Source organism: Phoca vitulina, unplaced genomic scaffold (genome assembly GCF_004348235.1).
Source record: "Phoca vitulina isolate PV1807 unplaced genomic scaffold, GSC_HSeal_1.0 scaffold40, whole genome shotgun sequence".
Classification (NCBI taxonomy): Eukaryota; Metazoa; Chordata; class Mammalia; order Carnivora; family Phocidae; genus Phoca; species Phoca vitulina.
Window position 1 is genome coordinate 15,448,003 of NW_022589743.1, and position 15,377 is coordinate 15,463,379.

A 15,377-nucleotide genomic window follows, 5' to 3' on the forward strand; every position below is an offset into this window, starting at 1 on the left:
TAATGGTGAAGTTGCAGGGAATTTCCATTCATTTGTCAAGTGTTGTACTGGGAATGTCTGTTTTTCTTCATCTCCAAGTATCTCCTTCCCTTTTCTTTCCTCCTCTTCTGAATTAGGTAATCATTTCCTAGTAAGTGTTTTAGGGTTTTATGGATCTACTAAGGCATTTAAGTCTAAAAATCATTTTATATACTCGATTTTTGTTTCAAACTTGGAAGGAATTTGAGGGGCGCCTGGCTGGCTCAGTCAGAAAAGCGTGTGACTCTTGACTTCGGGGTTATGAGTTCAAGCCCCATGTTGGGGGTAGAGTTTACTTTAAAAAATTCTAAAGATTAAAAAAAAAAAGTACTTACTGAGATTTACTGATGTAAGGATAAGAGGTACACTGCGTTTTAGGTTCACTGATAAACATACAGTAAATGTGTTGTTGCTGTTTGGGCGCTAATGATCTTTCTATGTGGTTCATGTGGGCAGCGGTGAAGTTTACATCTGGCACTCCCTCCTCCTGCCTTGGGGACATTAGTTAACCCTCTGAGAGTGAAGTTATAAAATGAACATTGAGTGAACGATATGACAGACTGGCTTATAGGCCAGAATAAAACTTGGCTGGGACCTGATTGATTATATTGCCACCTCTAAAGAAGGAATGAGAGGCAGACGTTGGTAGTGTCCCTTCCAAGCTCTAGCCAGAGGAATGGGCACTTTGATAAGCCAAAATGAATATCTGGTCTGCTTGGCAGGTGTATATGTCTTCGTCAGGATAGTTTTGTCAGTTATCAGAAAATAACAATTCACCAAGTAGTTTTCTTACATTTGGCCTCCCATTCAGTTTTTTTGTTTTTGTTTTTTTTTTTTTTTACAGGAAAGAATACTGGCTGGGCATCTTAACAGTAATAATTTCACATTGTGAATTAATCCATTTATACTTGTATTAGTTTTCTGTTGCTTCTATACCAAATTATCAAAAATTAAGTGGCGTAAGATAACACAAATTTATTGTCTCACAATTTTGTAGGTCAGAAGACCATTAGGCTCACCTGGTTTGCTGCAGGTCCCATAATGTCAAAATGAAGGTGTTGCTAGCCTGGGCTTTTATCTAGAGGCCCTGGGAGAGAGTCTGCTTCCAATCTGCTGCTATTGTCATTCAGGTTGTTGAAGAATTCTCCACCTTGAGGTTGTAGGACTGGTGCCACTCTTCCCTTATTGGCTGTTGGCCAGGGCTTGCTCTCAGCCTCTTGAGACCTCCCTTTCCCCATGTTCAAAGCTAGCAGTGTCCAGGAGTTCTTGAGGGTGATTGATGAAAAATACCTGGAGTCTTTTTGACCTCTCCTGCTTCCTCTGTGCTGAATCTCCTGCCTCCCTTCTTCTTTCTTTCTTTCTTTTTTTTTTTTTCTTTAAGACTTTATTTATTTATTTGATAGAGCACAAGCAGCGGGGAGCGGCAGGCAGAGTGAGAGGGAGAAGCAGACTCCCTGCTGAGCAGGGAATCCGATTTGGGGCTCAATCCCAGGACCGTGAGACCACGACCTGAGCCTAAGGCAGACACTTAACCGATTGAGCCACCCAGGTGCACCCCTTCTTCTTCTTTAAAGGAGATTTTATTGGAGCTCCTGGGTGGCTCAGTCATCTAAGTGTCTGCCTTCGATTCGGATCATGATCCCAGGGTCCTGGGATCGAGCCCCATATCGGGGCACTCTTCTCAGTGGGGAGTCTGCTTCTCCCTCTCCCTCTGCCTTCTTGTGCTTTCTCTCTCTGTGTCAAATAAATAAATAATCTTTAAAAAAATAAACTAAAGGAAATTTTATTTAAGTAATCTCTACACCCAACATGGGGCTCAAACTCATGACCCTGAGATCAAGAGTCACATGTTCTTCTGACTAAGCCAGTCAAATGCCCCTCTCTTACCTCCCTCTTCTACTTTTAAAGGCTTGTGTGATTACGTTGGACCCACCCAAATTATCTACGCTGCTCTCCCTATTTTAAGGTCAGCTGATTAGTGCCTTAATCCCATCAGCAGAGTCCCCTCACAGCAATATCTAGTTACTATTTGATTGAATAATCAGGGGACAGGAATCTTGGGGGGAGAGGGGGCGCATCTTTGGAATTCTGCCTACCACAGTGCCATAATGTATCTACCTCAGTCTCTTTAAAAAGTTTAGAAAGGGGGCGCCTGGGTGGCTCAGTCGTTGAGCGTCTGCCTTCAGCTCAGGTCATGATCCCAGGGTCCTGGGATCGAGCCCCGCATCGGGCTCCCTGCTCGCCCGGAAGCCTGCTTCTCCCTCTCCTGCTCCCCCTTCTTGTGTTACGTCTCTCGCTATCTCTCTCTCTGTTGAAAAATAAATTTAAAAAATCTTAAAAAAAAAAAAAAAGGTTTAGAAAGGGTGAATTAGCATTTCTGAGTCTGATTATTTGTGGAGTCCTGTTTAAGATGAGTTTCTGGGCCTATAATGCTGAGAGTCAGATCCTGGTCCATAATTAAAGAAAATGCTCCTTACTAAGAGTTCTTGGCAGCCAACTGACTAGCCTTCCCCAACTTCTGTCTAAACACCTTCAGTCTTAAAGTTTCTCCACTAGTTATAAGATTTGGAATAAGATATTTTTATATTAGACTTTATTTTATTTTATTTTATTTTTTTTAAAGATTTTATTTATTTATTTGACAGAGACACAGCGAGAGAGGGAACACAAGCAGGGGGAGTGGGAGAGGGAGAAGCAGGCTTCCCACCGAGCAGGGAGCCTGATGTGGGGCTCGATCCCAGGACCCTGGGATCATGACCTGAGCTGAAGGCAGACGCTTAACGACTGAGCCACCCAGGTGCCCCTAGACTTTATTTTATGGAGCAATTATAGGTTTGCAGCAAAATTGAGTAGAAAGTACAGAGATTTCCCATATATCTTCTGCCCGAACACATGCAGAGTCTCTCCCATTAACAACATCCCCCACGAAAGTGGTACATTTATACTATAACTGATGAACCTACATTGACACCTCATTATCATCCAGAGTCCACATTTACATCAGAATTGATTCTTGGTGTTACACATTCTGTAGGTTTATACAAATATATAGTGTCATGTATCCACCATTATAGTATCTTACAGAGTAGTTTCATGGCCCTAAAAATCCTCTGTGCCTTGCCTGTTCATCCATCTCCCCCGCTGCCCCCAACCCCCAACCTCTGGCAACCACTGATCTTTTTACAGTCTCCATAGTTTTGCTTTTCCCAGAATGTCATATAATTGGAATCATGCAGTATGTAATCTTTTCAGATTTGCTTCTTTCACTTGGTAATATTTATTTAAGTTTTCTCCATGTCTTTTCATGGCTTGATTGGTCATTTCTTTTAGCAGTAAATAATATTCCATTGTTTGGACATACCACAGTTTATCCATCCACCTACTGAAAGACATCTTGCTTGCTTCCAAGTTTTGGCAATTATGAATAAAGCTGTTATAAACATCCATGTGCAGGTGTTTCTGTGGACATAAGTTTTCAGCTCCTTTGGGTAAATACTAAGGAGTGCAATTGCTGATCACGTGATAAGGTTGTTTAGTTCTGTAAGAAACTGCCAAACTTGTCTTCCAAAGTGGCTATACCATTTTGCATTCCCACCAGCACTGACGTCAGTGTTCTGCATCTTGGCCATTCTGATAGGCGTATAGTGGCATCTCTTGTTTTAATTGACATTTCTCTGATAAGATATGATGTGAAACATCTTTTCATATGAATAACTTTTTTTTCTCTTGTCAACTGTAAAATGAATGAAGCGTTGAGGAAATGTGGTCAAAATATCCATGACTTTGAGTTCATTTCACCAACATAGCAGATCTTCAGAAAACTGGTTTATTCTTCCCAAATTCACACAAACATGCCTGGAACCAGAACACAAATTTTTTCCTTTGAATTGTTTCCACAGTTCCTTATGGGATAATTCAATATAGGCTGGGTAGATTGATGGTTATCCACTGTAGGAAAACTGAGCTGTGCTCTATCTGTTCTGGGCACCATGCCTTCCACATAATGCTGAAGGCACTAAGTTTCACTCCAAGGCCAATTAAGTCTTCTGATTACATCATCCTTTTCTCACATATTCAACACCCATACAAACACATTTCAGAATTTTGTCCTTTACTTTGGGGAGTTTTTGGAGGTTACTAATACTCTCTTTTTTCCTGCCAATCTTATCTATTCCCAGATAAGGAAAAGAAGAATCTTTCCTTCTGTAGGAATGATGACCAAATTTTGGCTTTCTAGACATGAAGCCACTAGAAACTTGATTTTTTTTTTTTTTTTTGCATATGAAGCCACAGAAAACTTTAAATGGGTTTTCGTACTTTTGTCATCTCATAGCGCTATATTTTTGGAAGTTACTCATGCTGTGGTGGGTGGTGCATTAATCAGGATTTCTGAGTTCTATGCCTATTTTTGTCTTATAATTCTTAGAACCTTGAACAAGTCAAGGCACCTCTTTCTGCCACACCCTTTATACCAGTGATTTTAAAACTTTAGTGCCTAAGAATTACCTGGGAGCTTCTTAAAATTGTAGATTCCTAGGCCCTACTCTTAAAGATTCTGGTTAGGGACGCCTGGGTGGCTCAGTCGTTAAGCGTCTGCCTTCGGCTCAGGTCATGATCCCAGGGTCCTGGGATCGAGCCCCGCATCGGGCTCCCTGCTCTGCAGGAGGCCTGCTTCTCCCTCTCCCACTCCTCCTGCTTGTGTTCCCTCTCTCGCTGTGTCTCTCTCTGTCAAACAAATAAATAAAATCTTTAAAAAAAAAAAAAAGATTCTGGTTAGTAAGGCTGAGATTGGGTCCAGGAATTGAATAACACTGATTCAACTTTAAGAAAAACTCCCTTATGCCCATCTATTTTTTGGTGTAGAAAGTCTTTCTTGTTTATCTCACAGTAAAGTTGGTGAGGACTAATTAATTTCCTAAAGTAGTTTTAGAAATAACATAAGCTCTTCAACTATGAGTTTTCGTATTTATATGTATTTATGCTATTTGCCAGATTATGATGAATATAGACATAGACAATATATGACATAGACTTCTCTTTTGGATCTCATGGTACCTCATGTGCTGGGCCTATTCATAGTATGTACTCAGGTAAAAATGTGTTGCTTATTAGCAGTGTAATTTCACAAATCACAGATTTTTTTTTTTTTGGTCATCAACAAAAGGTATAACAATTTTTTTTTTTTAAAGATTTTATTTATTTATTTGACAGAGACACAGTGAGAGAGGGAACACAAGCAGGGGGAGTGGGAGAGGGAGAAGCAGGGGGAGTGGGAGAGGGAGAAGCAGGCTTCCCGCAGAGCAGGGGCCTGATGCGGGGCTCGATCCCAGGACCCTGGGATCATGACCTGAGCCGAAGGCAGACACTTAATGACTGAGCCACCCAGGTGCCCCGGTATAACAATCTAAATGCCTGTGTAATCTGGAGACCTCTCCTGTCACTTTTTTAAAATAACTTATAGAAAATTTCGAAAAAACAAAATTTTATTTTTACCTTAAAATAGAATGGTGTTTTCGTTATCTGTTGCTGCCTGATAGCTACTTCAAAACATTGTGGCTTAAAATACCAACTATTTTATTGTCTCCCATAGTTCTACAGGTCAGGAATTCAGATTGGGCACGGTGAGGGTGGCTTTCATGCCCACATGATGTGCGGAGGTTAGAAGTCCACAGGGCTTTTTTCACACCTCTGGTACCTCAGAATGGCTTGAATTGGGAGACACCTGGAACATTTTTTTTTTTTTTTAATGGTTTTATTTATTTGAGAGAGAAAGCCTACAAGCTGGAGGCAGAGGGAGAGAGTATCTGAAGCAGACTCCGCGCTGTGCGCAGAGCCCAATGCGGGGCTTGATCTCACAACTGTGAGATCATGACCTGAGCCGAAACCAAGAGTTGGCCACTTAACTCACTGAGCCATCCAGGTGCCCCCAGCAGGAACATTTTAACTGTCTGGTTCTTCTCCAGGTAGCCTTAGCCGCCCCCCCGGCACAGCCTCTCCACATGGTCTTTCCAGCAAGGAGGCTAGGTTTCTTACATGGTGGTGGTTCAGGGCTCCCAAAACCACAAAAATGGAAGCTGCCAGGCCTTAAGCAAGTCACAGGTCCAGCCCATATTAAATGGGACAGGACTGTACCAGGATGTGAATTCTAGAAGTTAATGGGGGCTACCATTGTAACCCAACTACCACGTATAGTGTAATAAAGTCCCATATACTTGTTACTAGCTCTTAAAATTATCAACTCCTAGCTTATCTTGTTTCATCTAAACCCCCACTTCTCCAGATTATTTTGAAGCAAATCCCCCAGACGTCTTATTTCATCTATAAATGTTTTACTAGATCTCTCTAAAATTTAATTCAAGTCACTCTTCTTTATTCCCCAGTCATGTCATAAAAGCTTTTTAAAAATATCTCTGCTCCCTTCTCTACCCCTGAAAATAATTCCTGTTCTGATTTTTATCACCATAGATCAGTTTTGCATATTCTAGAACTGCATATAAATGGATTCATACTGCATGTACTCTTGTTTCTGGTTTCTTTCAGCATCTTTTTGAGATGTATTCATGTTATGTATAGTAGTTCATTCCTTTTTGTTATTGAGTAATATTCTGTGGTATGAATATGACATTGTTCATTCTCCTCTTGATGGACACCTGGGCTTTGCCTAGTTTTATGCTATTATGAATCAAGCTGTTATGAACTTTTCCTGTATAAGGCTTTCTGTGGACACACGTTTTTTGTCCTTGGATAAATACTTAGGAGTGGAATTGCGAGGCCATAGAATAAGTGATTATTCATATTTAGCTTTTAAGAAACTGTCAAGTTTCCTAAGTGGCTGTAGTATTTTACACCTATGCCAGCAATGAATGAGAGTTCTGATTGTTCCACGTGCTTGCAAACTTTTGATGTTGTTGGTTTCTTCATTTTAGCTGTGCTAGTGGGTTTCATGAGTATAGTGGTTTCATAATTTTTTTTTACTTTTACAGTTTGTTTTAATTAGGTTACAAATAAGGTCCATACATTCCAGTTGGTTGCTTCTTACATGTATTCTGTTCTGTGGGTGTTCCACTCTTCCTGTCCCCCTTCCCTCACTCTTTCTCTTGTTTCTTATAGTTTATTTGATTTTTAAAAAACATGAGTTCTCTGTCTTACATATATTAGTAGAGTGTGAATTTTGCTGTTAACATGTTCTTCGGTCTTCTGTGTTTTCTATAAATTGGTAGTGACATATAGCAGCTGTACCAGATTCATTTATGATCATTGTGTAGATCTGTTCATCAGGGATTGCAAAATAGTTATCTTTTAACCTTAGCACTAGCACTCTTTTTTTTTTAAGAGAAAGTACATGCACGATAAGGGAGCAGGGAGGGGAGAGGGGCAGAGGGAGATGGAGGGGGAGAGAGAGAATCTTAAGCAGGCTCCATGCTCAGTGCAGAGCCCAACATGGGGCTCGATCCCACAACTCTGAGATCATGAGTCAAATCCAGAGTCAGATGCTTAAGTGACTGAGCCACCCAAGTGCCCCCCAGAACTCATTTTGATTTATGAGTTAAAATCACCTGGGTGGCTCAGTTGTTAAGTTTCTGCCTTCGACTCGGGTCATGATCACAGGGTCCTGGGATCGGGCCCTGCATCGGGCTCCCTGCTCTGCGGGAAGCCTGCTTCTCACTCTCCCACTCCCCTTGCTTGTGTTTCCTTTTTCACTATATCTCTGTCAAATAAATAAATAAAATCTTTAAAAAAATAAATAAATATAATTCTATAAAAAGAAATGTCTCATCTCTGTGGTCACCCTGAGGTAAAGTTTATACAGGAAAGGCAGGATAAAATACCTGATTATTTCCCTTTATTTACTAATTTTGAAAATATGAGTTGGTTCCCTGGCATCCTCTAAATATTTAGAAGATTTTATGTATTTCAGTCCTTTGCAGTTATTATCCTTGTTAATGCTCAAAATGCTCCATCTTTGGTTAGTGGGAGCCTCTACAAGTTGGCCTCTGAATCCTTTTGACATGACCCTCACTGGCTTTGAGAACCTCTTTGCTTTCCATTATGACAAAATGTTCTAGTCTCATCTGGTACATTTTCTTACTCGAACCTAGATTCAGGTCTTTCTTCAAAGAGCCCTGTTCCCTTAGTGGGAAATAGTATTTAGTGACTGCATATTGGGCATTAGAAGTGTTCATTGCTACTGGGTTGGTCGTCGTTTCTAGACTTTTTCACTGAACAGTGTTAGGAAATTATTCTTTTGAGACAAAGTACATTGTAAGTTCATACTAAAACTTTCAATTCAAATATAAGACTATAAGGTTTTTATATAAGCATAGATCTTATATCTGTATCTTTCTAAACCCCAAGCCTGGGGTGCCTGGGTGGCTCAGTCGTTAAGCGTCTCCCTTCGGCTCAGGTCATGATCTCAGGTCCTGGGATCGAGCCCCGCATCGGGCTCCCTGCTCCGCGGGAAGCCTGCTTCTCCCTCCCCCACTCCCCCTGCTTGTGTTCCCTCTCTTGCTGTGTCTCTCTCTGTCAAATAAATAAATAAAATCTAAAAAAAAATAAAATAAAAAAATAAAAACCTTTCCTTTAAAAAAATAAAAAAATAAAAAAAATAAACCCCAAGCCAGAAATCCCACTGCCCAATGACACCACCGCAGTTTCTTACTTGCTTTACCCCATAACACATCTGCACATAATAACCTCAGAATAACTATACCAGCACTCCTGAAAACAGTGTAAGTTGTTTTTTTTTTGGCAGTTCGTTTTTCTTTTTTTTTTTTTTTTTAAAGATTTTTATTTATTTGACAGAGAGAAAGAGACAGCGAGAGAGGGAATACAAGCAGGGGGAGTGAGAGAGGGAGAAGCAGGCTTCCCGCTGAGCAGAGAGCCCCATGCGGGGCTCGATCCCAGGACCCTGGGATCATGACCTGAGCCAAAGTCAGACGCTTAATGACTGAGCCACCCCGGTGCCCCAGCAATTCGTTTTTCTTCTGAGATGTATTCTACTAGAGATTTATAATCAAATCATTGTGTTTTAAAGTCATGTAGGATATTTTCTTTCTGTGATTATGCCTTAAATTAATTCATAGGTTTATTTGTTACATTTTGCTTTTGACTCTTAGGATTTTAAATTTAGTAGTTAATGTACAATATTTATATTTCAAAGTCAGATGTACCAAACAAGGAATATTCAGAGAGGTTTAGCTTCTGTCCCTCCCTTCCCCATAAGTACCATTTTTTAAAATATATCGTTTATTCTTCTGTTTAAAAAAACATAAATATACACATATTTGTATTGCCTTCTTTCTTAGCTAAGTGGGAACATACTATAATATTTATCTCTACCTTTGTGCTAAGTTTAAAAAATACTTTGGAGTGCCTGGGTGGCTCAGTGAATTAAGCGTCCAACTCTTCATTTCGGCTCTGGTCATGATCTCAGGATCATGGGATCAAGCCCCGTGTTGGGCTCCACACTTGGCGTGGAGTCTGCTTGAGATTCTCTCTCTCCCTCTCCCTCTGCCATTCCCTCTGCTTGCTCACTCTTTCTCTCTCTAACTAATTAAATAAAATCTTCCAAAATATATATGTCTACATGAGTTACATGGCACTTCTGAGTGATAATGTTTATTGGAGACTCTTGTAGTTAATGGTGGAAATAGAGGTGGGAGAGATGGACAACTAATAAGAATATACTTTAGGTACCTCTCAAAACCATGAGAATGACAGTCATTTAAGTATGAATTAGCATTACATTTCAGGTTGCTGGGTTCCATTTCTACGTCTGTTCTTAGGCAATATTTTTCCCCCCTTAGACCTCAGATTTTCCTGTTCTTGACCCCAGCTGGACTGCTCAAGAAGAAATGGCCCTTTTAGAAGCTGTGATGGACTGTGGCTTTGGAAATTGGTAAGAGCTTGGTGTTAGGGGTTGTCCTGCCCTAGTGGGCTCAGAGAGGAAGGTGCTGTTGAAGGGTAAAGGGAGGAGCCTCAGAAAGAGGAGTTTGGGGCCATGTGTTACTTTTCTCTTGACCCATGACTTAGAGATATGTCCTCTTCCATTCTGCATATTATTTTCAATGGCTGAAATGCCTCACAGAGATATGGTATGTTTAGTTGTCCATGACTGGGCAGCTCTAAAAGGCCACTTTGGATATATCAAGACGGGGAAGGTTGGTTATTTCTTTCTGAATACTGGGGAAGTTTAGACTTATTAGTTATTGCTCCCTTCTGATTTTAGGAATTTTTCTTGACTGTAGATACCCTCATCATTTAAGTGAGTCAGACTTTAGGTAGATGGCCATAGCTTACTTGAGGCTCGAGTTTGGGAGACCTGTTACTCGCATTCCCTGTTTTTAGCTTGCAGATAAGTCAAAGCCTGGCAGAACTGAACAGCATTCATTGCTGTTGCCCTAGGAGGCAATGCCACCTAATAATGATGTTACCACTTTCACATTTACCTTTTGGGAATACTTTCACACTGATGATTGCCTTTTGCAAAATAGATAGTAGGGACATTATTAAATTATATTTCGTTCATGAAGAATCTGAAGCTTAGGGAGTTAAGATCATTTCTCATGATCACATAGCTTATTAGTGAAGGACTCCTAACTAGATCCTCCCTGTCCTGACTTACTAGTGTAGGTAATCTATCCCAATAGCCATAGAAGATACTGTGCTACCTCCATTGGTCCAGGGCCCTGCAGAAGGAAACTTGAGTTCAGTTCACATTTTGCTTGTATTTATTCAGCATTTAGTAAGCATCATAAAATACTGTGTACTATGGGGAATACCAAAGAAAACAGAAAAAAGTGATCACTTGTGAGGAGCTTGCTAATCATCTTGGGCCTAGTTTTTCATTTTTTTGCTTGCCTTTCTGATGTTCCAAAATGGACTAATCCTCCCTGTTCCCCTTCCCTCTTGGTAAAGACTGCACAAAAAAAGACTATTGTTTCTCTGTCAACTGTGAGTAAGACACTAAACTTGGTGGTGAGGGTGGTAGGGATAAAAATTATGACATGTATCCTGCCCTCAAGAAGCTTATAATCCAGTAGGGAAATCAAAATGTATGTAGGGATGATTGGAGTACATGAAGCAGAGCATAATGATGCCTTAGCAGATGGGCAGGTTAAGTACTGTAGAGGAGAGAGGTCGAGAGGGAACTTGGAGAGCTTCCATCTCTACTCCTCCACCATCTGGGCTTAGGAGTCAGGTCTGAAGTACAGATTCTGGCTTTGTGCACTTACATATTTTATTTTCTCAAGCAAGTTTCTTAATCTCTTTGGGCCTCTTTTTCATCTGTGAAACTGAGATAGTAAGTACTCAACACTACATGGATAATACTAGGGCTAACTTCAGTTATGTTGTGAATGTTTCTAGCTTAGTGCTTGGCCTATCATGGGCACTCTAGTAAAGAAATGTTTGTTGATGTGAAGTGTTTTGTAAACTATAAAACATGATGCAAATATGAAACTGTACTTATGTACATTTTGAGTGTTCTGAAGTGGTTTATTATAGCAATTCTTTTCCTGAGGCCTAGCTCACACGGAAATTTAGATTTTCTAGTGATCTTCCTTGCTTTTGGTGGAAAGGAAAGCGCTTTTCGGATCTTATTTCTATATCTTGGAATAGAATCTGATTTGGCACATCAGATTACACCAGTATTAGGCTTATGTTTCTCTCATCGTTCAGCTGATATCTCCATGATATTGGTTTGGAGGTGTCAAATTCCAGACATTTATTGAGCTGGGACTTAAACTATGGAAAGAACAAACCATGCTTTGACCACTCTGTATAAATGGTCAGAGCTTTCTCTTCTCACGGTCCTCTAGGCAGGATGTAGCCAATCAGATGTGCACCAAGACCAAGGAAGAGTGTGAGAAGCACTATATGAAGCATTTCATCAATAACCCTCTGTTTGCATCTACCCTGCTGAACCTGAAGCACGCGGAGGAGGCGAAAACTGCTGACACAGCCATACCATTTCAGTGTAAGTGCCTCCCGTTGTCGCCAAGAGGTGCTGAGCTCACCCTCCGGCCCTGTTGCTATAGCGGATGAACAGTGGTTTGGGCAGCTGAAGAGCTTATGGAAGATGGGAGGAGTTGGCCTGGCAGTTGCTGAGAGTCAGGGCTGTAATGGGGAAAAGAGGGGTTGAAGTCCTGCACCGGAAATCCCGGTGCCCAGAAACAGTGTGTAGTCCCACCCACTCTGAGGCTTGTGAACATTATCAGCCAGCTTTAATGCTTCTGCGGATGAAATGTCCAAATTGAACCAACCTTCGCTGCTTTGGAGGGTTTACGATTCTAGATATTATTAGTTACTTACGAGAGTCCAGTATTTGATTCATTTTATTTAATCATCCCAGTGTTGAGTCCAAGAAGCAGCTTGTTATTTTAGTTCACTTAGTTATGGTAGTAATAGCGAGCTTTTTTTTTTTTTATCTCATGTGGCTAAGGGACTCATGGGTCTTCTAACAAAACAAAACCATGATGAGTTATAAATGGACATCTTTGCTGAATGACTCCCAGAAGCACAAATAATGAGATATGAATGTTTTCTTCACCACCACCCCTCCCCGCCCCTTTCCTCAGACTCTGTAGAAACAGTTTCATAGCCGACTAACTCAAAGCCTGATGATACCTATTTGGAAAACACTTTGGGTGGTAGCATTTTATTTTCAAATCCATTAGATCATTTGTTCCTCATAGCAACCCAGTGAGATAGGGAGAGCAAGTGCTTTTGCTTTATACGTGAGGAAACAGATTCAGAAAGGTTAAATAATTTGTGCTTCATGGGACTAGAGGATATTAGAGCTGGGACTCAATTCCAGCTAACTTCCAAATCCTGTGGGATTTTTTTGCTCAGTTGGGTGAGATTTGTAAATTGATATTGGTCCTAAGGGGTAAGGAAACTGAAGCAGACAGGGTAAATACTTATGTTCTGTAATATTGAAGAGAAGATCCTTGGTTTTCTATTACGTTAAGAAAGCACAAATCGAAGGAATCTCCCCATTTTATTTAGAGAATTTCCTAAGTCTTAGTTTCCTTTTTAAGAATTCAGTCTGTTTCTGTAATATTTTATCTTTCTCACTTTTCCCTTTATAAAAATGTTTTGAATTTTATTTATTCTCTCAGACACTGTTTTTTTTCCAAACAAAAATATTTCAGAGTGTAAATGAGGACTATTTCTCTGTTACTTTTTCATGCCAATATTTTATTAACTAACTAAACCTAAATTCTTCCAGCTACAGATGACCCTCCCCGACCTACCTTTGACTCCTTGCTTTCTCGGGACATGGCAGGATACATGCCAGCTCGAGCAGATTTCATCGAGGTAGGAGAAACTTGTTTTTGTTTCACATGAGGCTTATATCTCTTACCTATAGGTTCCATACCACTAAAAACAGATTTTCGAGGCACTGTAATTTATAGGGCCTTAGGCAGCCACATTTTCTTTCATTTGAGTGTCTTTTTTCTCATTCATGACATTTTCACATATGAAATGTAGTTTTACACACCAAGAACCTATTTCTTAAGTTGCAAAGATGTTGGCTCTCACTTAATAGATACGGGGTTTCTGTGGTCTGGTTCTCATTCCACCCTTCGGGCATTTCAAAGTTGTACAATATCAGGGGTTGGCAAACTTTTTCCTTTAAGGACCAGACAGTAGATATTTTTTGTAGACCATAAAGTCTCTGTCATAACTAAACTGCCATTACTGTGCAAAAGCAACATAAATAATGTGTAAACAAACAAACATGCCTGTGCTCCAATAAAACTTTATTTACAAAATAAGCAGTGGGCTGAAATTTGTCCATAGACTGTAGTTTGCTGATCCCTGTTCTGTATTCACAAATACATAAAGCATGATGAATGTGTATAAAAACTGTATTTTCCTTGTTCATCCATGGAGTTAAAAACCATGTGAAAGTAATTACAAGTCTCTTGATTTATCACCTGATCCACAATGACAACGCTCCTGGAGATAATTTGAAAGTTTAGCAAAATACAATAATTTTGCCAGCCACACACAGGTCCTCATTTTGTTCATGGCAGCTGATACTTTAGAGCTACCCTGTAGACACTGCTCCTACAAATTGTACTCATTGAGTCGAATATGAACAAATCTACCCATTCAACTATATAAGCAATATCAAATAAATAGAGCCTCAAAAGGTAGTAAAAAGGTAAATGAATTAATGTAGACAATGTTCTTATCTAAATACTTGATGGCCTATTCAGAGTTAGATTTCTCAGTTTAGATTTTATGAAGAGATTACTTTTAATTTTTAGAACACTAGGTTTGGCTTTATTCCTGGACTTGTAACTTTCTCATATTTTTGCTGTCTCTCCTGCCTGAAAGCCTCTCAAGCTTTTTCCTGTGACTTCTTCTTTCTTATAGTAGTTTCCTGACCATGTACTACTCCATTCAGTACTTTTTAACAAGTGTTTGTTTCTTTTCTGTTTGCTTCTAAAGCATGGCTACTGTGAAGGCATTACTCAAAGCTGATGGGTTTGGGGTGGGAATTTTTTTCCCCAAACAGGAGTTTGACAATTACGCAGAATGGGACTTGAGAGACATCGATTTTGTTGAAGATGACTCGGACATTTTACATGGTAACATTTTATTTCAGCACATGTTTTTATCAATTGTAAAGTGTGTGGTGACACTGTGTTGGGTGCTAGGAATGAATAAAAGGATGAATAAAACACGTTCCCTGCCTTTATGGGACTCAAAACTTGGTGGGGTAAGTTGCTGCATTTACCTGTTGTTGTGTTGTTTTTTTTTTTTAATTTTTTATTGTTATGTTAATCCCCATACATTACTACCTGTTGTTGTGTTTTGACCACATGAAAAAGATCATTTGTGATGAGGGTGAGAATGTGGATCATGTAATGGTGGTTGGTATCCCGGTCTTGGACTGTGTGATCTTTCTTTTGACTGAGATAAGCCTACAATGAGGTAGTTGGTTGAATGGCTCTCACTGCCTCCTTAGAAGGAAGGGAGTCAATGTGAACACCTTGGGAACTTCAGTAGCAACTGATGATGCTAGATGTTCACCATAATTTGTTACCCCAAATTTCTCTTAGCAGGGAAAAAGAATGGAAGTTCTTCAAGGGTTTTTAGACCAAGCTTGGGAATTTCTTGTTTCTCAGTACTGTTGAATTTTCAGCACTTCTGAATTCTCACCTAAGATGAGCCCTCTAAGGATTTATGTCCATTCTTGTGTTATAACATAAGTAGTTAATGTCAGCAGGGCTCTTAAAAGTGGGGGGTTAAGACTTCCATTGAATCTCTTTTTTCCCCCTCTTTCCATTTACATTGAACTACCTATTTAAAATAATCCCCAATCTTCTTTCATTTTAGTCTAG

The 15,377-nt window shown here is 40.0% G+C and overlaps 1 protein-coding gene across 7 annotated transcripts in view; it reads left to right on the top strand.

Annotated features, from left to right (window-relative positions):
- TADA2A (transcriptional adaptor 2A) overlaps nucleotides 1-15,377 on the top strand; it is a 49,441-nt gene that overhangs the window by 10,001 nt on the left and 24,063 nt on the right. For 6 of the 7 annotated variants that reach the window (XM_032428611.1, XM_032428616.1, XM_032428614.1 and 3 more), the window contains 4 exons: nucleotides 9,825-9,916; nucleotides 11,838-11,995; nucleotides 13,250-13,338; nucleotides 14,549-14,621. In XM_032428611.1, coding sequence (XP_032284502.1) covers nucleotides 9,825-9,916; nucleotides 11,838-11,995; nucleotides 13,250-13,338; nucleotides 14,549-14,621 — 412 coding nt within the window. The remainder of the gene's footprint in view (nucleotides 1-9,824; nucleotides 9,917-11,837; nucleotides 11,996-13,249; nucleotides 13,339-14,548; nucleotides 14,622-15,377) is intronic. The other variant, XM_032428613.1, reaches the window with a different exon arrangement.